The sequence below is a fragment of the Bombina bombina genome, chromosome 2, assembly GCF_027579735.1.
Source record: "Bombina bombina isolate aBomBom1 chromosome 2, aBomBom1.pri, whole genome shotgun sequence".
Taxonomy (NCBI): Eukaryota; Metazoa; Chordata; class Amphibia; order Anura; family Bombinatoridae; genus Bombina; species Bombina bombina.
Window position 1 is genome coordinate 420,099,376 of NC_069500.1, and position 20,817 is coordinate 420,120,192.

The 20,817-nt window shown below is 41.4% G+C and overlaps 1 protein-coding gene across 1 annotated transcript in view; it reads left to right on the forward strand.

Annotated features, from left to right (window-relative positions):
- CLTCL1 (clathrin heavy chain like 1) overlaps nt 1-20,817 on the forward strand; it is a 314,203-nt gene that overhangs the window by 89,532 nt on the left and 203,854 nt on the right. Inside the window, exons 3-6 of the mRNA XM_053701960.1 lie at nt 12,871-13,139; nt 13,715-13,876; nt 20,279-20,392; nt 20,642-20,815. Coding sequence (XP_053557935.1) covers nt 12,871-13,139; nt 13,715-13,876; nt 20,279-20,392; nt 20,642-20,815 — 719 coding nt within the window. The remainder of the gene's footprint in view (nt 1-12,870; nt 13,140-13,714; nt 13,877-20,278; nt 20,393-20,641; nt 20,816-20,817) is intronic.

Sequence of the window (20,817 nt, forward strand, 5' to 3'; positions counted from 1 at the left end):
ACAATGTCATTCCAATTACTAGTGGGGTATTCAACTCCTGGCCAGCAGGAGGAGGCAAAGAGCACCGCAGTAAAGCTGTTAAGTGTAACTTGCCTTACCCATAACCCCCAGTCATTCCCTTTCCCTCTGTCAATGGAGGTTGTGCAAAGTTTGTGTGTGAAGAATTTAATCCTTTTATGGGTACTTTTCCCTGCAAGCAAGGATTGGGGTCTAGCTGTGTCCACGTCAATCTCTTGAGTAAAAGAAGGTGGTGGCTTTTAGCAGTTAAAAGGCGGTGAGGAAGTCCTTGCTTTACTTTTAACACTTGCTACCCCATTGCAGAAAGCCAGAGTTGGTTACTCTGTTCTTTCGTTTCCAAGAGTTCTATGACAGCGACTAAGACGCCTGCCACACATAAGGACCAGCATTTATCATGCATTTGGATCTAAGGTAAGTGCATTTGCCTTCTAGGTACAGAAGGATACCAGCACTTAGGAGGTTAATCTTTCAGATCCTTCATTTGGGACTTAATACTCCTTATTAATTAATGATTCATATTTAGGACATGGCACTTAAATTCATAGTATGAGCTATGGGCCTTTACTATTGTCAAGGGAGTTATAAAGGTTTATTAATAAGGGATTCTTTATTGGTCACTGTTACAAACTGCTATTTGTAACTGGCCCTTTAAATGGAAAATTGCCCTGCTTCCCTGGATTTTGGAGAAGCCTATTTGCCCGCCTCCTTCCTCATGACTATGGCCCCTGGAAGATTGTGCCCCTGAGAGTATATTAACTTTTATTGGGTGTGTATGGCCCTTTAAGAACCGTCTGGGGACATATTGTGACTTTGGTGAACAATGCCCCTTCTAGACTATGTCCCCAGACCTGTGAAATGACTTGTCCCTGGCTTTCTCCCACTTGGTTCAGTTTCATTGTGTGCCATTAAGAGTTAATTTTGTTCAATTCTAAATACAAGTTTGCTGGGATCAGCTCTAATTAGGTTTAGTGATAAACCTTACCATTGTCTAATCAGACTGCTAGTGATAAGGTGGACTGCATTGTTTTAATGTGTGTAACTTATGTGCTGAAGTAATGTTGTGGCCTGTCAAAGGGAGTGTCTCTCTATCTAATATCAAATGTGTGATGGGGGATTTTATGCCTCCCCCTGAGAGTGTCCTGTTTGCATGTAACCTCAATAAAAAGCAGGCAGGGATTGCTGACTACGGTGCTGATGATCCTTTGGTGAGCGCTAGGAGCATCCTTTTCTACGGTCCAACTTCCATGCCAGCCTGGAGGCAACCGTAACATTTGGCGGCAGCGGTGGGATGGCGTCCTAGCGCAAGGAGCAGCACCCCAACAGCACTGTTATCGTAGGAGAGTTATTGAGGGCAACGCTAGCCACTGCGCAGCGTCCCTACCTACAGCAGCATGGAGCTGACAAGACACTGGTCAGAACCCTGTGAAGAGCACCTCAACCTGATCCTTCGCTATGAGGGCGCTGATTTCGTTCCAGAGGTAATGAGGCGGCTAGTCCGATATGGTCCAGACCCTGCGCAGGAGGTAGTCAGTCGAATCATCCGAAAATTGGCTACTGAGAACGAAGCGGCACGAGCCTTTGAGCGCCAACTGTGGAGTTTGGGGGTATGGACACCTGCTCTCCAGCGAGAAAATGAGTTACAGGGGGCAGAGACAGTTGCTCCTGTCCCCCAGCAGCAGAGTGAATTGCAGGGAATTGGGAGCCCAGACTCCATTCCCCAGCGGCAGGCTGAGTTACAGGGGGCAGAGACAGTTGGTCCTGTCCCCCAGCAGCAGAGGAATATGCAGGGAATTGGGAGCCCAGACTCCATTCCCCAGCGGCTGGAAGTATGTATGGGAGAGGAGCTTGTAACCCCCTCTCCCCAGCGGCAGCTTAATGCACCAGGGGGAGACGGTAAGTCCCACAACCGTGCAGATGGGACCGTGGTCTCTGCACTTACAGCACAGGGGGCAGAGACAGTTGCTCCTGTCCCCCATCAGCAGAGTGAGATGCAGTGGATTGGGAGCCCAGTCTCCATTCTCCAGCTAACTCCTTACTTGGGCCCAGGGTTAACAGTGGAGATGTTAACCCCCACTGACCCCCACGTTCCCTTTGCCACCGGGCAGGACTATGCCCCAATGCCCCCAGCAGAAGAGCTGGCATTAGGACAGAGCGCTGCTGGCCTCTGCCCTACAGACCCCCTTGTTACAGGGCTGGCCTGCAAACCCCTCACCCCAGCAGAAGAGCTGGCATCAGGACAGAGCGCTGCTGGCCTCTGCCCTACAGACCCCCTTGTTACAGGACTGGCCTGCAAACCCCTCACCCCAGCAGAAGAGCTGGCACTAGGGCCGAGTGCCGCTGGCCTCTGCCCCCCAAGTACCACCAGCTATTTGCACAGCTGCGCCAGGAAGGCCGAGGATGCTACACTTTCATCCTACAACCTGGAACCTACAGGCCAGTACTACTTATTGTGGGGGGGCTACTTTGCTGCTAATGTTTATTTGTGGGTGGGTTACGAGACTAACTTAGGCACTGACCGACAGAAGGTCAGGTGCCTGGTTAGTCTCCCTCCAAAAGGGGAGATATGTTACAAACTGCTATTTGTAACTGGCCCTTTAAATGGAAAATTGCCCTGCTTCCCTGGATTTTGGAGAAGCCTATTTGCCAGCCTCCTTCCTCATGACTATGGCCCCTGGAAGATTGTGCCCCTGAGAGTATATTAACTTTTATTGGGTGTGTATGGCCCTTTAAGAACCGTCTGGGGACATATTGTGACTTTGGTGAACAATGCCCCTTTAAGACTATGTCCCCAGACCTGTGAAATGACTTGTCCCTGGCTTTCTCCCACTTGGTTCAGTTTCATTGTGTGCCATTAAGAGTTAATTTTGTTCAATTCTAAATACAAGTTTGCTGGGATCAGCTCTAATTAGGTTTAGTGATAAACCTTACCATTGTCTAATCAGACTGCTAGTGATAAGGTGGACTGCATTGTTTTATTGTGTGTAACTTGTTATCTGCTGAAGTAATGTTGTGGCCTGTCAAAGGGAGTGTCTCTCTATCTAATATCAAATGTGTGATGGGGGATTTTATGCCTCCCCCTGAGAGTGTCCTGTTTGCATGTAACCTCAATAAAAAGCAGACTGTGTGCTCCAGCACATCAGACCTATTCTGACCCTCTAACTTGCAGCTTTGACTCATGTTTGTAGGGGACAGCTTATATCACTACAGGGATTGCTGACTACGGTGCTGATGATCCTTTGGTGAGCGCTAGGAGCATCCTTTTCTACGGTCCAACTTCCAGCCAGCCTGGAGGCAACCGTAACAGTCACCTTTATTTTTATTACGTTTCTGGGGTAGAGGATTATTGGTTTTACTGGGCTACCGGGAGTAGTGGAGATTGCCGCTCAGTTTTTTACACCTGGTCAGTTTCATGGTCTTATAAATATAAGCCGTTTTTCAAAATGCAGTTTTTTCGCTCTTTTTAGAGTGCAGTAAAAACTGACATTCTGTGACCCAATCACGTGTAGACCGCACATCCGCTTTTACAGAGCGTAGCGGTTATACAGTTTGATCAGCTGTCTTTTGTCCTGTCTGGTCTTTTGTGAAGTCGGCTTCTGTTTTTCAGCGATCAGGAGTTTTTCAGAGACAAATTACTAGTGGGACATTCTTCTGATTGGTAGGAGCCTCAGGCATCTGAGGTAGTTTTATTAAGGCGTTATTTAATATTTCCTTTATTTTTGTGCCTGATGATTTAAAATAATCCTCTGAAGCATTAAGTGTTTATTCTACAGTAAGAATCACTATAATTCAACATTACTTGATGGACCTTTATCCAGAATTTGGACCCAGATTAGGATCAATCTATCTCGATAGATGTTTACTTTGCTTAGATAACCAGATTGCCCTGCCTATGCTGTTTTGTTCTGCCTGTTTAGCAAAGACTTTGAAAATGTAAAGAAAAGAAATCTCTCTTCTCAGCCAAGTGTCTCTCAGGATTCTGCTGTGCATGATATGCCTCCGCTTTCTCCTCAGACGTCCCAAGCCTTAATTGTTTCTCATACTGTGCAATCTGTGTCCTCTCATCCACCTGGGGGTGTTTACCTGCGGATTTTGACGCTCAGATTTCTTCTGCAGTAGCTGCAGCCTTGTAGGCTTTCCCTGCATTGGTTAAGCGTAAGAGAAATTCTAGACATTTGATACTAAAGTTTCTGATTCTAGGACTGCTTTAGCAACCTTTGATCAGAAGTCTGATGAGCAGAATACTTCAGTAGCTTCTGATGGCGAGATCTCAGATTCTGACACTTTAGCAGAGAAATCTTCAGAATATGAAGAGGTTAATTTTAGATTTAAGCTTGAACACCTCCGGTTACTATTGAAGGAGGTCCTAGCTACCTTAGATGACTGAATCTTCGGTTGCTGTTAACCCCACAAAGTCTTCTAAATTAGATAGTCTGATTCCCTATCTTCTGAGGAGGGTTTTCCTATACCCAAGGAAGATGTCTGAAATTATCGCTCAGGAATGAGATTAGCCAGGGGTTCCATTTACCCCTTCCCCTGTTTTTAAGAAGATGTTTCCTGTTGCGGACTCCATTCGTAACTCATGGCACACCGTTCCTAAAGTAGAAGGGGCTATTTCTACTCTTGCAAAGAGAACCACCATTCCTATTGAGGATAGTTGCTCTTTTAAAGACACAGTGGACAAGTAGCTAGAGGCTTACTTTAAAAGGATGTATATTCATCAAAGGTTACAGTGGCAACCAGCAGCGAGTATTGCCACGGTTGCAGGAGCTGCATCTTATTAGTGCGATGCTTTGTCTGATCTTATTACACAGGAAACTACAGTAGAAGAGATCCAAGATAAAATCAAAGCTCTCAAATTGACCAATACATTTTATCTGTGATGCCAATATGCAGATAATTCGTCTGGGAGCTAGGATGTCTAGCTTCACGGTACTAGCTTGCAGGGCTCTGTGGTTAAAATCTTGGTTGGCTGATGTCTCTTCTAAGGCAAGCTTTTGGCTTTACCTTACAAGGGAAAGATTCTGTTTGGACCTGGTCTGGCAGAGATCATTTAATTGATTACAGGTAGAAAGGGACTTTCCTACCTCAGGACAAGAAGAATAGACCTAAAGGTTGTCAGACCTCTAAATTTCGTTCCTTTCGTAACTTTGAGGGACCAAAGTCGTCCTCTTCCAAACCTGATCAACCCAGATCTTCTTGCAAATCCAACCAGCTCTGGAGTAAAGGAAAACAAAACAAGAAGCCCTCTGCTGACTCTAAATCAGCATGAAGGTTCCGCCCCCGATGTGTGGATCAGGTAGGGGGCAGGCGTTCTCTCTTTTTCATCAAGCCTGGATACGAGATGTCCCAGACCCTTGGGCGGTGGACATAGTATCACAGGGTTACAGAATGGGATTCTAGTCTTGCCATCCAAGGGGCAGATTTCTCCTGTCGACTATTCTCAAACCAAATAAAGAAGGAAGCTTTCTTAAATTGTGTAAAAGACCTATACTCTCTGGGAGTTATTGTTCCTGTCCCTCTAGCAGAACAGGGTCTAGGATTCTATTCAAATCTATTTGTGGTTACCAAAAAGGAGGGAACTTTTTGGCCCATTCTAGATCCACAAGTTTTAAGAAATTCCTCAGGGTCCCGTCCTTCAAGATGGAAACTATTCGTTCCATTCTTCCTTTGGTACAGGAAGGTCAGTTTGATGACCATAGACCTGAAGGACGCATACCTTCACATTCCTATTCACAGGGAACACCATCAGTATCTGCTTTTAGGCTGAATATTTTTTTTTTTTTTTAAATATATTTTTCTCCCTCAGGTAAGAGGAGGTGCAGACCCTTTAAAAAAGTATTTGTATACAAATTTGAAAGAAAGAATAGATAGAAGGCAATCCTCATTGAGGTTTCATCCAGTTAGAGACAGGGGAATCGTCACACTTTTAAAATTTAAAACCAACACCTGGTTATGTTTTGTCATTAGTGCACGCAAACTAAAACTTATTATAATTAATAGATCACAATATTTCCTAAAACAGTATATGTGAATCACAGACAAAGTATCCTGACAAGGTATACAGTGAGTTCATACTGATCAAAATGCAGCTCAGGTGCACAGTCTTGTAATTAAATGGGGGTTATGTCCAGAGTAAAGCTTTTATGCATGCAAAAATAAGCTTATCAAAAACAGAGTTGTAATTGTCCATCCATGCATTAAGCATCAAAAAGCCAGCTTTTAGCTTATTAAGCAGAACTTAGTGTAAGGCTTTGCGGTAGTTAAAGACAACAGACAGTCCCTTAATATAATTGCAACTAAGATGATTCAAACACACAATCCTTAGCGTGAAAGTGAGCCCTGATGAAGTCCAAACTTTCACACTAAGGATTATGGGTGAAAGGCGCGCAGGCAATTTTCGGATCACAGGACCCTGTCTAAGGAAGCAGTGTATCCAAGGAGCACTGTGTGTTTATCAGCTGACCCACAGCAAGCCTAGAGTGCGGCCTGTGCCCCGGCAACTACACTGTGAGGAAAGGACTACTCCGCTAATAGTTGACAGAGTGACCGAGTTCAGGATGGAACAAGCCGATACTCCCTGGTGGCAATAAAATCTGAGATGCGGCGGATGCTACATTGAATCTTTCTGGTAAGCATCCCTCAGATGAAGGTCGGAAGGAAGGCAACAAGCCATGGCTCTTGCACAAACCAAAAGGGACGCCAAGGTAAATCCTTTACTCTGATTCAGTTTGTGGCCTCTGTTAAAATAACCAATATTTGAGGAATTAATCTATTTTGACTCTCATGCTGTTCCTTTATGCACACACGTAAGTCTCTGAATCGTCTTAGTTGCAATTATATTAAGGGACTGTCCATTGTCTTTAACTACCAAAAAACCTAACACTACTGCTTAATGAGCTAAAAGCTGGCTTTTTGATGCTTAATGCATGGATGGACAATAACAACGCTTTTTTTTTTGCATGTATGCTTGAAAGCTTTACTCTGGACATACTAACCCCCATTTACTTACAAGACAGTGCACCTGAGCTGCATTTTGATCAGTATGAACTCACTGTATACCTTTGACAAGATACCTTGTCTGTGATTCACATATAAGTTTTTTTGGAAATATTGTGATAAATTAATTATAATAAGTTTTAGTTTGTGTGCACTAATGAAAAAATAAACATAACCAGGTGTTGGTTTAAGATTTTAAAAGTGTGCTGAATTCTCTGTCTCTAACTGGGTGAAACCTCAATGAGGATTGCCGTCACTCTTTTCTTTCTTTCAAATTTGTATACAAATTAATCAGGAAATTGTTGTTCCTTCCTTTTTGTCCTATTTCTTCTTCTCAAAAGGAACGTCTTTTGCATAACTTGGATGTTGTGCGGGCTCTAAAATTTTACTTACAAGCTATTAAAGATTTTAGGCAATCTTCTGCCCTGTTTGTTGTTTTCTCTTGAAATCATAAGGGTCAGAAGGCCACTTCTACTTCTCTGCCTTTATGGTTGAGAAGTTTGATTCGTTTGGCCTATGAGACTGTTGGACAGTAGCCTCCTGAGAGAATTACGGCTCATTCCACTAGGGCTGTCTCCTCTTCTTGGGCTTTCAAAAATGAAGCTTCTGTGGAACAGATTTGCAAGGCGGCAACACGGTTCTCTCTGCATACTTTTTTCCCAAATTCTACAAATTTTATACTTTTGCCTCGGCTGAGGGTTCTTCAAGGAGTGCCTTTTTCTCCCTCCCTGTTCATTCCGTGTCCTCTAGCTTGGGTATTTGTTCCCAGTAATAATTGGAATGACGTTGTGGACTCTGTGTCATAGGAAAGAAAACAAAATTTATGCTTACCTGATAAATTTCTTTCTTTTCGGACATGTAGAGTCCACGACCCCGCCCTTTTTTAATTCAGCATTTGGTTTGAGTAAACCTCATGCACCTTTTCACCCTTGTGTTTCTTCCTTTTTTCCATTTCCTTCGACTGAATGACTGGGGGCTATGGGTAAGGTAGTTACACTTAACAGCTTTGCTGGTGTGCTCTGCCTCCTCCTGCTGGCCAGGAGTTCAATATCCCACTAGTAATTGGAATGATGCTGTGAACTCTCCATGTCCGGAAATAAATACATTTATCAGGTAAGCATACATTTTCTTATTTCTGCTATATACACAAGCGTCTATTTTACACTTAATAGATAGCTAGCATATGTCCCTGCCATTTGTGATCTTTAATGATTAAGTGCTAGTGTATAGATTCAGAAAATGCTTCATATGTTACCCTAATTTTGTAATTTCTCAAACAATGATCACTGTCTATTTCTTTTTTCATTCATAGTTCAGAAATTGATTTTTATCTATCACAGTGATATTTTTTTCACAGTGATGGTTTAATTTTTTTTAGGGAAATGCAACCTAAAAAAATCTTCTTTCGTGATTCAGATTGCGCATACAATTTTAAACAACTTTCTGATCTACTTCTATTGTCAAGTTTGCTTCATTCTCTTAGTATTCTTTGTTGAAGGAACAGCAACACTACTAGGAACTAGCCACATTGTGTGAGCCAATGGCGAGGCATATATGTGCTGTCACTAATCAGCGGCTAGCTCACAGTAGTGCGTTGCTGCTCCTAAGCCTACCTAGGTATGCTTTTCAACAAGAGTTACCAGAAGAACAAAACAAATTAGAAGTAAATTGGAAATTTGCTTAAAATTGCATGCTGTATCTGAATCATGAAAGAAAAAAAACTTTTGGTTTATGTCACTTTAACCTGTCTGGATTTAAGTAAAATAATATGCGTGTTGGCTGCCCTGCTTGTGGGTGCAATGATAACGTGATATTACGGGTATGTAATGTAGCAAGATTAAACTAATTTCAAATGTGGCTGTTGAAACCCTTACTATCCTACATCTATAAATGATCATTTATGTATGTTTTAGTTTGCTTTTTTTAATTTTCCCTGTGGTCAACTTTTTTGTGATCAATTTATATGATAGTCTTTCCTACAAAGCTACCGATGTTCTATGAGATATTTGCCTTGAAATGTTGCACTGGTTTATTTTGATCCCACATCCAATAAAGCGGGCACTGCAACAGTGTTTAAGCAAAGGCTTTTATTTCCAACTCTTTAAAACTTCAAACAGACATGGCAGGAAGAGTAAGGCAGCAGAAGGCTGACGCGTTTCACGTCTCCTGGTGGCACTTATTCTATTTCTGCAAGTTTTTTTCTTCTTCAATGGGCTCTGCAAAGCTTTGGATTGTGTTCTCATCCACTGTTCCCACCCATGGATCACTAGTCATAACTGCCTGGGTGGAGTAAGTATGTGCTGCCAGCTTTCAGCTGTGATGGTTTATACGTAGTGAGATTTCTGTTGCTAACTAGTACATGATGTGCAAACTCTATTCTGAACAAATAACAGACAAGGGTAAAATAAAGTTAGATTGTTAGAGAAACAATAGAATACAGAACCCACCTGGTCCCTTCTATGTCCCCTTTCTGTCTGTTTATCCATCCTTGATCAGAGACCTCTTCATCACCTTCTTATTCAGCTGTTCTTTATAAGGGATATTATTTCTAATTTATGGCCCCAAGGACCATTTACCTTTTAATTGTTCATAATACCACATTTATGTTGAGCCTTTTGGGTTGATTTATACAGGAATGTATGTGTAATGGTTTTTAAAATAATTATGTATTAGGTGTTAGCTGAATGCATGAGATGCAGAATTTAGCAAAGTTACAGTGAATAGTGCTGTAACCGATCCTTTAAAAAAAAAAAAAAAAAAAAAATGCACATCAGTTTTATAGTTGTTGGTAGGTCCTTCAATACAAGAGTTCTATAATTCCAGTCCTTAGGCCCACTGACATATCACACTTTTAGTGTTACCTTTGATGAAATTGCTTAATTATCGCAGTTACTGAGCTGCTAATTATATCACTGGCTCAGATACCCTGAAAGTCTTGCTTGAAAAAGAGTCCTGAGGACTGTATTTGAAGAACAGTGATTTAGTGTAGAATATTGCAGAATAGGAAATGAGTGTTTTTCAGGATCTTGTGTCAACTCAGACACAGCAGGTGAGAACTGAAGCAGACAAGTTTCTTTGCTGATCCTGGTCCGCGTCTATTCAGTGCTTGCTGTTAGCTGGGGCCAGGCCAAATTCCATTGTAAACGCTTAGCGGAAAGCTTTTTAATGTAGCATAGTGTGGGTGGGGAGATTAGCTCCTTATGCGTCTAGAAGCTTCACATGATATGGTCAAGAGCCAAATTACATTTTAATGTGTAGTGTTTCATTTTTGGATCACCTTTGGCAACACTCAACAGTGAAAACATGAAAAGAATGTGAAAAAGCTTATTCCTGCTGATTAAATAAGGAAGCATGTTAGCTAGACTTTTTTTTTTCTCCAAAATAAGCTATTTAAGGTAGGAACCTAACCCCATATAAATCTGTATGGCTATAAAAAGAAATGTTGCCAGGTTTGTGAAATTCTGAAAGATAAGAAGAATACCATTATTTTGTCAAACCTACTGCATAGGCTTTCATGGGGTTTCTTATAGACTAGATATAATAGTACAGGATCTGACAAATTCTTAGATCCTGTAATATTTACATTTGTTACGTGATGGCACCTGAATACATTGTTAAAGGGATAGTAAACCCAAATTTGTTTTCCTTCATGATTCGGACAGAGCATGCAATTGTAAGCAACTTTCTAATTTCTCCTATTATCAATTTTTCTTCGTTCTCTTGCTATCTTTATTTAAAAAGGCAGGAATGAAAGCTTTGGAGCTGGCCTATTTTTTGTTCAGTAACATGGATAGGGCTTGCTGATTGGTGCCTGCATTTAGCCATCCATTCAGCAAGTGCAACCCAGGTTCTCAACCTAAAATAGGCTGGCTCCAAAGCTTTTATTCCTGCTTTTTCAAATAAAGATCCCAAGAGAACGAAGAAAAATTGATAATAGAAGTAAATAAGAAAACTGCTTAAAATTGCCTGCTCTATCTGAATCATGAAATAAAAAAAAATTGGGTTTAGTATGCCTTTAAGAACTGGTTATAATTTTTTTATTTTTTTTTACCCACTTGGAGAGGTAGAAGCTTCCTAGAATCAGTGTTTAGTGTCCCTCTCAACACAAAACATATTTGGTATACACAGTTCTCTTGGTGGTAATTGTATTATTAGTTTCTAAGTGGGTGGATTTAATGTAAATCACAATTTAATCACTAGTCGGTAAGAATAAATTTAAATCATGGTTTTCTATGTAAAGGTTTCATTTTTAGAATGTTTCAGATTATTTTCCAGTTGTATAAAAAAAAAGACTGATTTAGTTATATAACATTAGACATACATAGATACAGGTAAACTATCTTCAGTTAAATAGGCTAATCATTCCTTTGATAAGCTTTTTAGCTGTACTTTGTTGGAAGGAGAAAAATAATTCTGTGTTCGCCTCAGAACATTTTGCCTGCCAGGCAGCATTAAAAAAGTAGCTGGGTGGGGGGCAGTGTAATATTATCTAATATTATATAATTTTCAGCTACTCAAATAAATGTATATGTTTAATTATGCAATTTGTACTTTAATGATAATTTATGCAAAATATTAGCTAATTGTCTCCTAATATTGGCTAAATATGGTGGTTGGTAAAATCATCTGGGTGGTGCACCCGCTAAAAAGGTCCTGAGGAGAACATTATAATCATTACCTTAATAATAACAATGTAAATAGTTTTATTTAACTAGAATTATAATATTATAGTTTTCAGTTTCATTTTGCTACTTGAAACCATGTTTTCTTTCATAAGTGGTGAGAGTCCATGATCCATTACTCCTGTGAATTATACTCCCTTAAATCCCCTCCAACCTTACTGGAAACTAGTCTTGTCTCTGCCTTCTCAGGAGGAAGATGAAGAAGGAAAGGTCTTCCTGGTGTTTATGAGTAGGGTTCTCAGACCGATTTGAGGCCCAGTTTTTCCCTCCAAAGAACTACAGTCTACACTGAGGAATGTCTTTGGAGTATGGGTAGTGGCACAAGATCACTCTATGGGAGTTAGTTGTAGGCCTGCCACAGGGACCAGTCCCTAGCCTCTTCCTTTTGGTTTTACGTTATATATATAAATGGGTGCCGATCAGTTAAAGGAATATGAAACCCAATTTTCTTTTATGATTTAGATAGGGCATGCAACTTTCTGATTTACTCCTATTTTTTAATTTTTCTTTGTTCTCTTGGTATCTTTATTTGAAAAAGCAGGAAAGTAAGCTCTGGAACTGGCCCAAATAAAGATACCAAGAGAACAAATAAAAATTGATTATAGGAGTGAATCAGAAAGTTGCTTAAAATTACATGCTATCTGAAACATGAAAGAAAATAAATTGAGTTTCATATGTATTTAAGTGTGGGGGTTGTAGTTTCCAGTAAGTTGGAAGGGCTTTTAAGGGCTCTTGTAGTTTTGGGATCTTTGCCTCCTCCTAGTGGCCAGGAGTATAATTCCCAGGAGTAATGCACCGTTGACTCTCACCACCATGAAATAAATTAGTCAGTTAAGCATAAATTATATTTTTATGTAGGTAACCAAATACTGTTATAATCTCACTCTTCTTGATGCAGAATTATGGTTTCCTTTTAGTACTTTCAGATAGGAAGACATTAAGTAATTACCACATTCTAATTGTATGTGGAAGTGTGCTTTTAAAAGCATAATTTTATTTCCTTCTTGCTATGAAGATCAATGCTAAAAAGATTCATGTAGTTATGCATATTTCACTAAAATCTAAATAAGGGGTGAAATGGAAGTTTCTAATTGAAATTACATTACTAGGTAGCCAAAATATTAATTTGCTTGCTACTGGAATGATTCCTCATTTTGTTTTCTTCACATCTCAGCTGGAAAAACCCTACAAATCTTTAATATTGAGATGAAGAGCAAAGTAAAGGCTCACACCATGGCAGAGGAAGTTATCTTCTGGAAGTGGATATCTGTCAACACGGTGGCCCTGGTTACAGAGACTGCTGTCTACCACTGGAGCATGGAAGGTGACTCCCAACCTCAGAAAATGTTTGACCGCCATGCAAGCCTGGCAGGTTGTCAGATAATCAACTACAGGACAGATGAGCAGCAGAAGTGGCTTCTTCTCATTGGTATCTCAGCTCAGGTAATTTTATATTCAGTTAAAAAGAATAGTAATTAACCACATAGCCAAGACGTTTATTAATAGAAAATGATACTCAAACATTGTCTTTGTTCCATCTAAAAAAAGTAATGTGCTTTGTTTCTTAAAAATGGTTATTGCTGTGCTAATTTTTTTTCTGTGGGAGCGGTCTGTTTTAGCCTATGCACAGTAGATACCTTTGTATTAGTTGTACTTACTGTTGCTGCCACTTTAAACAGCTTAACCGTTCTTCATACAAAACATCATTATATTACTATTATTATTTTCATGTCCTTTTGTTTAGAGAGTATGTGCACTGTGGTTTTAGTAGACCTTTCACCGACCTAGGCACATATTGTTGCTTGAGAACCTCATTTGGATTACATACTACTGTAGAAATCCTATAAAAAATTTTTTATCTGCAGATGTTAAGTTAATCTGCTCTTGTTGAATGAGTTTTAAAAACAATTTTACGTTGTGGGGTTTTCTCAGTTTGTTTCATGATTAAAACCAGCAGTACAATTACATCATAGTGGATATTTTATGTTTTATCCCTTTTGATTCTTTCATCTGTTCAGCAAAATCGTGTGGTTGGTGCAATGCAGCTCTACTCTGTGGACAGGAAGGTGTCCCAGCCAATAGAGGGTCATGCTGCCGCATTTGCCGAATTCAAGATAGAAAAGAACTCAAAACCTTCTACTCTCTTCTGCTTTGCTGTACGTGGACAAGCAGGAGGAAAGGTGAGCAGATCATAGACTTCAGACTTATTTTGTTTTTAAATGTTGCATATCTTCTTGATTGATATATACTATATATATGTGTTGCGGGTAAATTCAGAAATCCAGGTAATCCTAGGTTTTCCCTTGTAAAACTGACATTACCCAAGCGACTGTGGGTAAAGCCTGTTGTAATGTAATTCCCTCATCTACACTATTTTTTTCTCCAACATAGGTGTGTCCGGTCCACGGCGTCATCCTTACTTGTGGGATATTCTCTTCCCCAACAGGAAATGGCAAAGAGCCCAGCAAAGCTGGTCACATGATCCCTCCTAGGCTCCGCCTTCCCCAGTCATTCTCTTTGCCGTTGCACAGGCAACATCTCCACGGAGATGGCTCAGAGTTTTTTGGTGTTTAAATGTAGTTTTTATTCTTCTATCAAGAGTATGTTATTTTAAAATAGTGCTGGTATGTACTATTTACTCTGAAACAGAAAAGAGATGAAGATTTCTGTTTGTAAGAGGAAAATGATTTTAGCAACCGTTACTAAAATCGATGGCTGTTTCCACACAGGACTGTTGAGAGGAATTAACTTCAGTTGGGGGAAACAGTGAGCAGACTTTGGCTGCTTGAGGTATGACACATTTCTAACAAGACTTGGTAATGCTGGAAGCTGTCATTTTTCCTATGGGATCCGGTAAGCCATTTTCTTAATTTTCAATATAAGAATAAAAGGGCTTCACAAGGGCTTTAAAGACTGGTAGACATTTTTCTGGGCCAAAACGATTACTTTATAAGCATATTTAATGGTTTATAACTTTGGAGAGTTATTTTAATCTTGGGCATTTTATTAAAAAAAACGGCAGGCACTGTATTGGACACCTTTTTCACTGGGGGCCTTTTCTAGTCATAGGCAGAGCCTCATTTTCGCGCCACTAATGCGCAGTTGTTTTTGAGAAGCAAGGCATGCAGATGCATGTGTGAGGAGCTCAGATCCACTGAAAAAGCTTATTGAAGGCGTCATTTGGTATCGTATTCCCCTCTGGGCTTGGTTGGGTCTCAGCAAAGCAGATACCAGGGACTGTATAGGGGTTAAATGTAAAAACGGCTCCGGTTCCGTTATTTTAAGAGTTAAAGCTTTCAAATTTGGTGTGCAATACTTTTAAGGCTTTATGACACTGTGGTGAAATTTTGGTGAATTTTGAACATTTCCTTCATACTTTTGCGTATATTCAGTAAAAAAGTGTGTTCAGTTTAAAATTTAAAGAGACAGTAACGGTTTTATTTTAAAACGTTTTTTGTGCTTTGTTATCAAGTTTATGCCTATTAACATGTCTGAACTATCAGATAGACGATGTTCTGTATGTTCGGAAGCCAAGGTTCCTCTCCATTTAAATATATGTGTGGAATGTGACAAACAAAGTAGGGACAATGATGCCACTGATAATAATGTTGCCCAAAATGATTCCTTAAGTGAGGGGAGTAAGCATGGTACTGCATCATCTCCTTCTATGTCTACACCAGTCTTGCCCACTCAGGAGGTCCCTAGTGAATCTAGTACGCCAATCCTTCCTTACTATGCAACAATTAACGGCTGTAATGGATAATTCTATTAAAAACATTTTAGCCAAAATGCCCACTTATCAGCGAAAGCGCGACTGCTCTGTTTTAGATACTGAAGAGCATGAGGACGCTGATGATAATGGTTCTGACATGCCCTTACACCAGTCTGAAGGGGCTAGGGAGGTTTTGTCTGAGGGAGAAATTTCAGATTCAGGAAAAATTTCTCAACAAGCTGAACCTGACGTTATTACATTTAAATTTAATTGGAACATCTCCGCGCTCTGCTTAAGGAGGTGTTATCTACTCTGGATGATTGTGACAATTTGGTCATTCCAGAGAAATTATGTAAGATGGACAGGTTCCTAGAGGTCCCGGTGCCCCCCGAAGCTTTTCCTATACCCAAGCGGGTGGCGGACATTGTAAATAAAGAATGGGAAAGGCCCGGCATACCTTTTGTCCCTCCCCCTATATTTAAGAAATTATTTCCTATGGTCGACCCCAGGAAGGACTTATGGCAGACAGTCCCCAAGGTCGAGGGGGCGGTTTCTACTCTAAACAAACGCACCACTATCCCTATAGAAGATAGTTGTGCTTTCAAAGATCCTATGGATAAAAAATTAGAGGGTTTGCTTAAAAAGATGTTTGTTCAGCAAGGTTACCTTCTACAACCAATTTCATGCATTGTTCCTGTCACTACAGCAGCGTGTTTCTGGTTCGAGGAACTAGAAAAGTCGCTCAATCAAGCATCCTCTTATGAGGAGTTTATGGACAGAGTTCAAGCACTTAAGTTGGCTAACTCTTTTACCTTAGACGCCACTTTGCAATTAGCTAGATTAGCGGGGAAAAATTCAGGTTTTGCTATTGTGGCGCGCAGAGCGCTTTGGCTGAAGTCTTGGTCAGCGGATGTGTCCTCCAAGAACAGATTGCTTAACATCCCTTTCAAGGGGAAAACGCTGTTTGGCCCTGACTTGAAAGAGATTATTTCAGACATCACTGGGGGAAAGGGCCACGCCCTTCCTCAGGATAGGTCTTTTAAGGCTAAAAATAAAACAAATTTTCGTCCCTTTCGCAGAAACGGACCAGCCTCAAATTCTACATCCTCTAAGCAAGAGGGTAATTCTTCTCAAAACAAGCCAGCCTGGAGACCGATGCAAGGCTGGAACAAAGGTAAGCAGGCCAAGAAGCCCGCTACCGCTACCAAGACAGCATGAGATGCTGGCCCCCGATCCGGGACCGGATCTGGTGGGGGGCAGACTCTCTCTCTTCGCTCAGGCTTGGGCAAGAGATGTTCAGGATCCTTGGGCGCTAGAAATAGTTTCTCAAGGTTATCTCCTGGAATTCAAGGTACTACCCCCAAGGGGAAGGTTCCACAGGTCTTAATTGTCTTCAGACCAAATAAAAAGACAGGCATTCTTACATTGTGTAGAAGACCTGTTAAAAATGGGAGTGATTCATCCTGTTCCATTAGGAAGGCCAATTTTGGATCTCAAGATCCTAAACAAATTTCTCAAGGTCCCATCGTTCAAGATGGAAACCATTCGGACAATTCTTCCTACCATCCAGGAAGGTCTATTCATGACCACGGTGGATTTAAAGGATGCGTATCTACATATTCCTATCCACAAGGAACATCATCGGTTCCTAAGATTCGCCTTTCTGGACAAGCATTACCAGTTTGTGGCACTTCCAATCGGACTAGCCACTGCTCCAAGAATTTTCACAAAGGTACTAGGGTCCCTTCTAGCGGTGCTAAGGCCAAGGGGCATTGCAGTAGTACCCTACTTGGACGACATACTGATTCAAGCGTCGTCTCTACCACAAGCAAAGGCTCATACGGACATTGTCCTAGCCTTTCTCAGATCTCACGGGTGGAAAGTGAACGTAGAAAAAAGTTCTCTATTCCCGTCAACAAGAGTTCCCTTCTTGGGAACAATAATAGACTCCTTGGAAATGAAGATTTTTCTGACAGAAGCCAGAAAATCAAAACTTCTAAGCTCTTGTCAAGCACTTCATTCTGTTCTTCTTCCTTCCATAGCGCAGTGCATGGAAGTAATAGGTTTGATGGTTGCGGCAACGGACATAGTTCCTTTTGCGCGAATTCATCTAAGACCATTACAACTGTGCATGCTCAGACAGTGGAATGGGGATTATACAGATTTGTCCCCGACGATCCAAGTAGATCAGAGGACCAGAGATTCACTCCGTTGGTGGCTGACCCTGGACAACCTGTCCCAAGGGATGAGCTTCAGAAGACCAGAGTGGGTCATTGTAACGACCGACGCCAGCCTGGTGGGCTGGGGCGCGGTCTGGAAACACCTGAAGGCTCAGGGTCTATGGTCTCGGGAAGAATCTCTTCTCCCGATAAACATTCTGGAACTGAGAGCGATATTCAATGCTCTCAAGGCTTGGCCTCAACTAGCAAAGGCCAAATTCATAAGGTTTCAATCAGACAACATGACGACTGTTGCATATATCAACCATCAGGGGGGAACAAGGAGTTCCCTGGCGATGGAAGAAGTGACCAAAATCATTCAATGGGCGGAGCTTCACTCCTGCCACTTGTCTGCAATCCACATCCCAGGAGTGGAAAATTGGGAAGCGGATTTTCTGAGTCGTCCGACATTTCATCCGGGGGAGTGGGAACTCCATCCGGAAATCTTTGCCCAAATAACTCAATTATGGGGCACTCCAGACATGGATCTGATGGCGTCTCGTCAGAACTTCAAGTTTCCTTGCTACGGGTCCAGATCCAGGGATCCCAAGGCGACTCTAGTAGATGCACTAGTAGCGCCCTGGACCTTCAACCTAGCTTATGTGTTCCCACCGTTTCCTCTCATTCCCAGGCTGGTAGCCAGGATCAATCAAGAGAGGGCTTCGGTGATCTTGATAGCTCCTGCGTGGCCACGCAGAACTTGGTATGCAGACCTGGTGAATATGTCATCGGCTCCACCATGGAAGCTACCTTTGAGACGGGACCTTCTTGTTCAAGGTCCGTTCGAACATCCGAATCTGGCATCACTCCAACTGACTGCTTGGAGATTGAACGCTTGATTTTATCAAAGCGTGGGTTCTCAGATTCTGTCATTGATACTCTTATTCAGGCTAGAAAGCCTGTAACTAGGAAAATTTACCATAAAGTATGGAAGAAATATATCTGTTGGTGCGAATCGAAAGGATTCCCATGGAACAGGGTAAAAATTCCTAAGATTCTATCCTTTCTACAAGAGGGTTTGGAGAAAGGATTATCTGCAAGTTCTTTGAAGGGACAGATTTCTGCTTTATCTGTTTTACTTCACAAGAAGCTGGCGGCTGTGCCAGATGTTCAGGCTTTTGTTCAGGCTCTGGTTAGAATCAAGCCTGTTTACAAACCTTTGACTCCTCCTTGGAGTCTCAATTTAGTTCTTTCAGTTCTTCAAGGGGTTCCGTTTGAACCCTTACATTCCGTAGATATTAAGTTATTATCTTGGAAAGTTTTGTTTTTGGTTGCAATTTCTTCTGCTAGAAGAGTTTCAGAATTATCTGCTCTGCAGTGTTCTCCTCCTTATCTGGTGTTCCATGCAGATAAGGTGGTTTTGCGTACTAAACCTGGTTTTCTTCCGAAAGTTGTTTCTAACAAAAATATTAACCAGGAGATAGTTGTGCCTTCTTTGTGTCCGAATCCAGTTTCAAAGAAGGAACGTTTGTTGCACAATTTGGATGTAGTTCGTGCTCTAAAATTCTATTTAGAGGCTACAAAGGATTTCAGACAAACATCTTCCTTGTTTGTTGTTTATTCTGGTAAAAGGAGAGGTCAAAAAGCAACTTCTACCTCTCTCTCTTTTTGGCTTAAAAGCATCATCAGATTGGCTTATGAGACTGCCGGACGGCAGCCTCCTGAAAGAATCACAGCTCATTCCACTAGGGCTGTGGCTTCCACATGGGCCTTCAAGAACGAGGCTTCTGTTGATCAGATATGTAAGGCAGCGACTTGGTCTTCACTGCACACTTTTACCAAATTTTACAAATTTGATACTTTTGCTTCTTCTGAGGCTATTTTTGGGAGAAAGGTTTTGCAAACCGTGGTGCCTTCCATCTAGGTGACCTGATTTGCTCCCTCCCATCATCCGTGTCCTAAAGCTTTGGTATTGGTTCCCACAAGTAAGGATGATGCCGTGGACCGGACACACCTATGTTGGAGAAAACAGAATTTATGTTTACCTGATAAATTACTTTCTCCAACGGTGTGTCCGGTCCACGGCCCCGCCCTGGTTTTTAATCAGGTCTGATGATTTAATTTCTCTAACTACAGTCACCACGGTATCATATGATTTCTCCTATGCAAATATTCCTCCTTTACGTCGGTCGAATGACTGGGGAAGGCGGAGCCTAGGAGGGATCATGTGACCAGCTTTGCTGGGCTCTTTGCCATTTCCTGTTGGGGAAGAGAATATCCCACAAGTAAGGATGACGCCGTGGACCGGACACACCGTTGGAGAAAGTAATTTATCAGGTAAACATAAATTCTGTTTTTGCCTCTGCCTGGTGGGTTCAAGGAAGGTGCCCTGCTGATCCTCTGACAACCCTTGTAAATGAGGTTTACAAGGGATGCTTCACCCCCCTTGAACCCCCCAGACGGAGGCAAAAATGATAGTGCATCGTATATGTTTGATGCAGTGACTCGATGCACTCTGAGATGATTTATCATGTTACATCAGGCTTTATCCAAAGACGCTTGGGTAATGTCAGGTTTACCCGGGTAATGCTAGGATTACCCAATTTCTTACTTTACCCATAATATGTGTGTGTATATGTGTATATATATGTGTGTGTGTGTGTGTATATATATATATATATATAATCACAATTATGTTGCTCTCCAATTAGTTGCACATCATAGAGGTTGGGCAGCCAGCCAATGGAAACCAGCCCTTTGCCAAGAAAGCTGTAGACGTCTTCTTCCCCCCTGAGGCCCAGACTGACTTCCCTGTAGCCATGCAGGTAATAGTAACTTTCATGTCTGCTCTAGTAAAATTGGTAGCACTTGTTCCATATGATGTCTACCATCTTCTTATCCAAGCTTTGTAGAATGGTTAGCTTTATAATCAAGTTTATTTTCCTTCCTATATTTTCCATGCTGGTTGTGTTTACACGCTTCAGACAATTTTAATTTTTTTGTAATAAGTAAAATACGCACTTTTCTTTTGCCTTACCCATTCATTGTCTTCTATACATGTTCTGCTTTCCCAGATTGGTTCTAAGCATGGAGTAATCTATTTGATTACAAAGTATGGCTACATTCACATGTATGACTTGGAATCAGGTGTCTGTATCTACATGAACCGCATCAGTGCTGATACCATCTTTGTCACAGCTCCCCATGAACCTACCTCTGGCATCATAGGAGTAAACAAGAAAGGACAGGT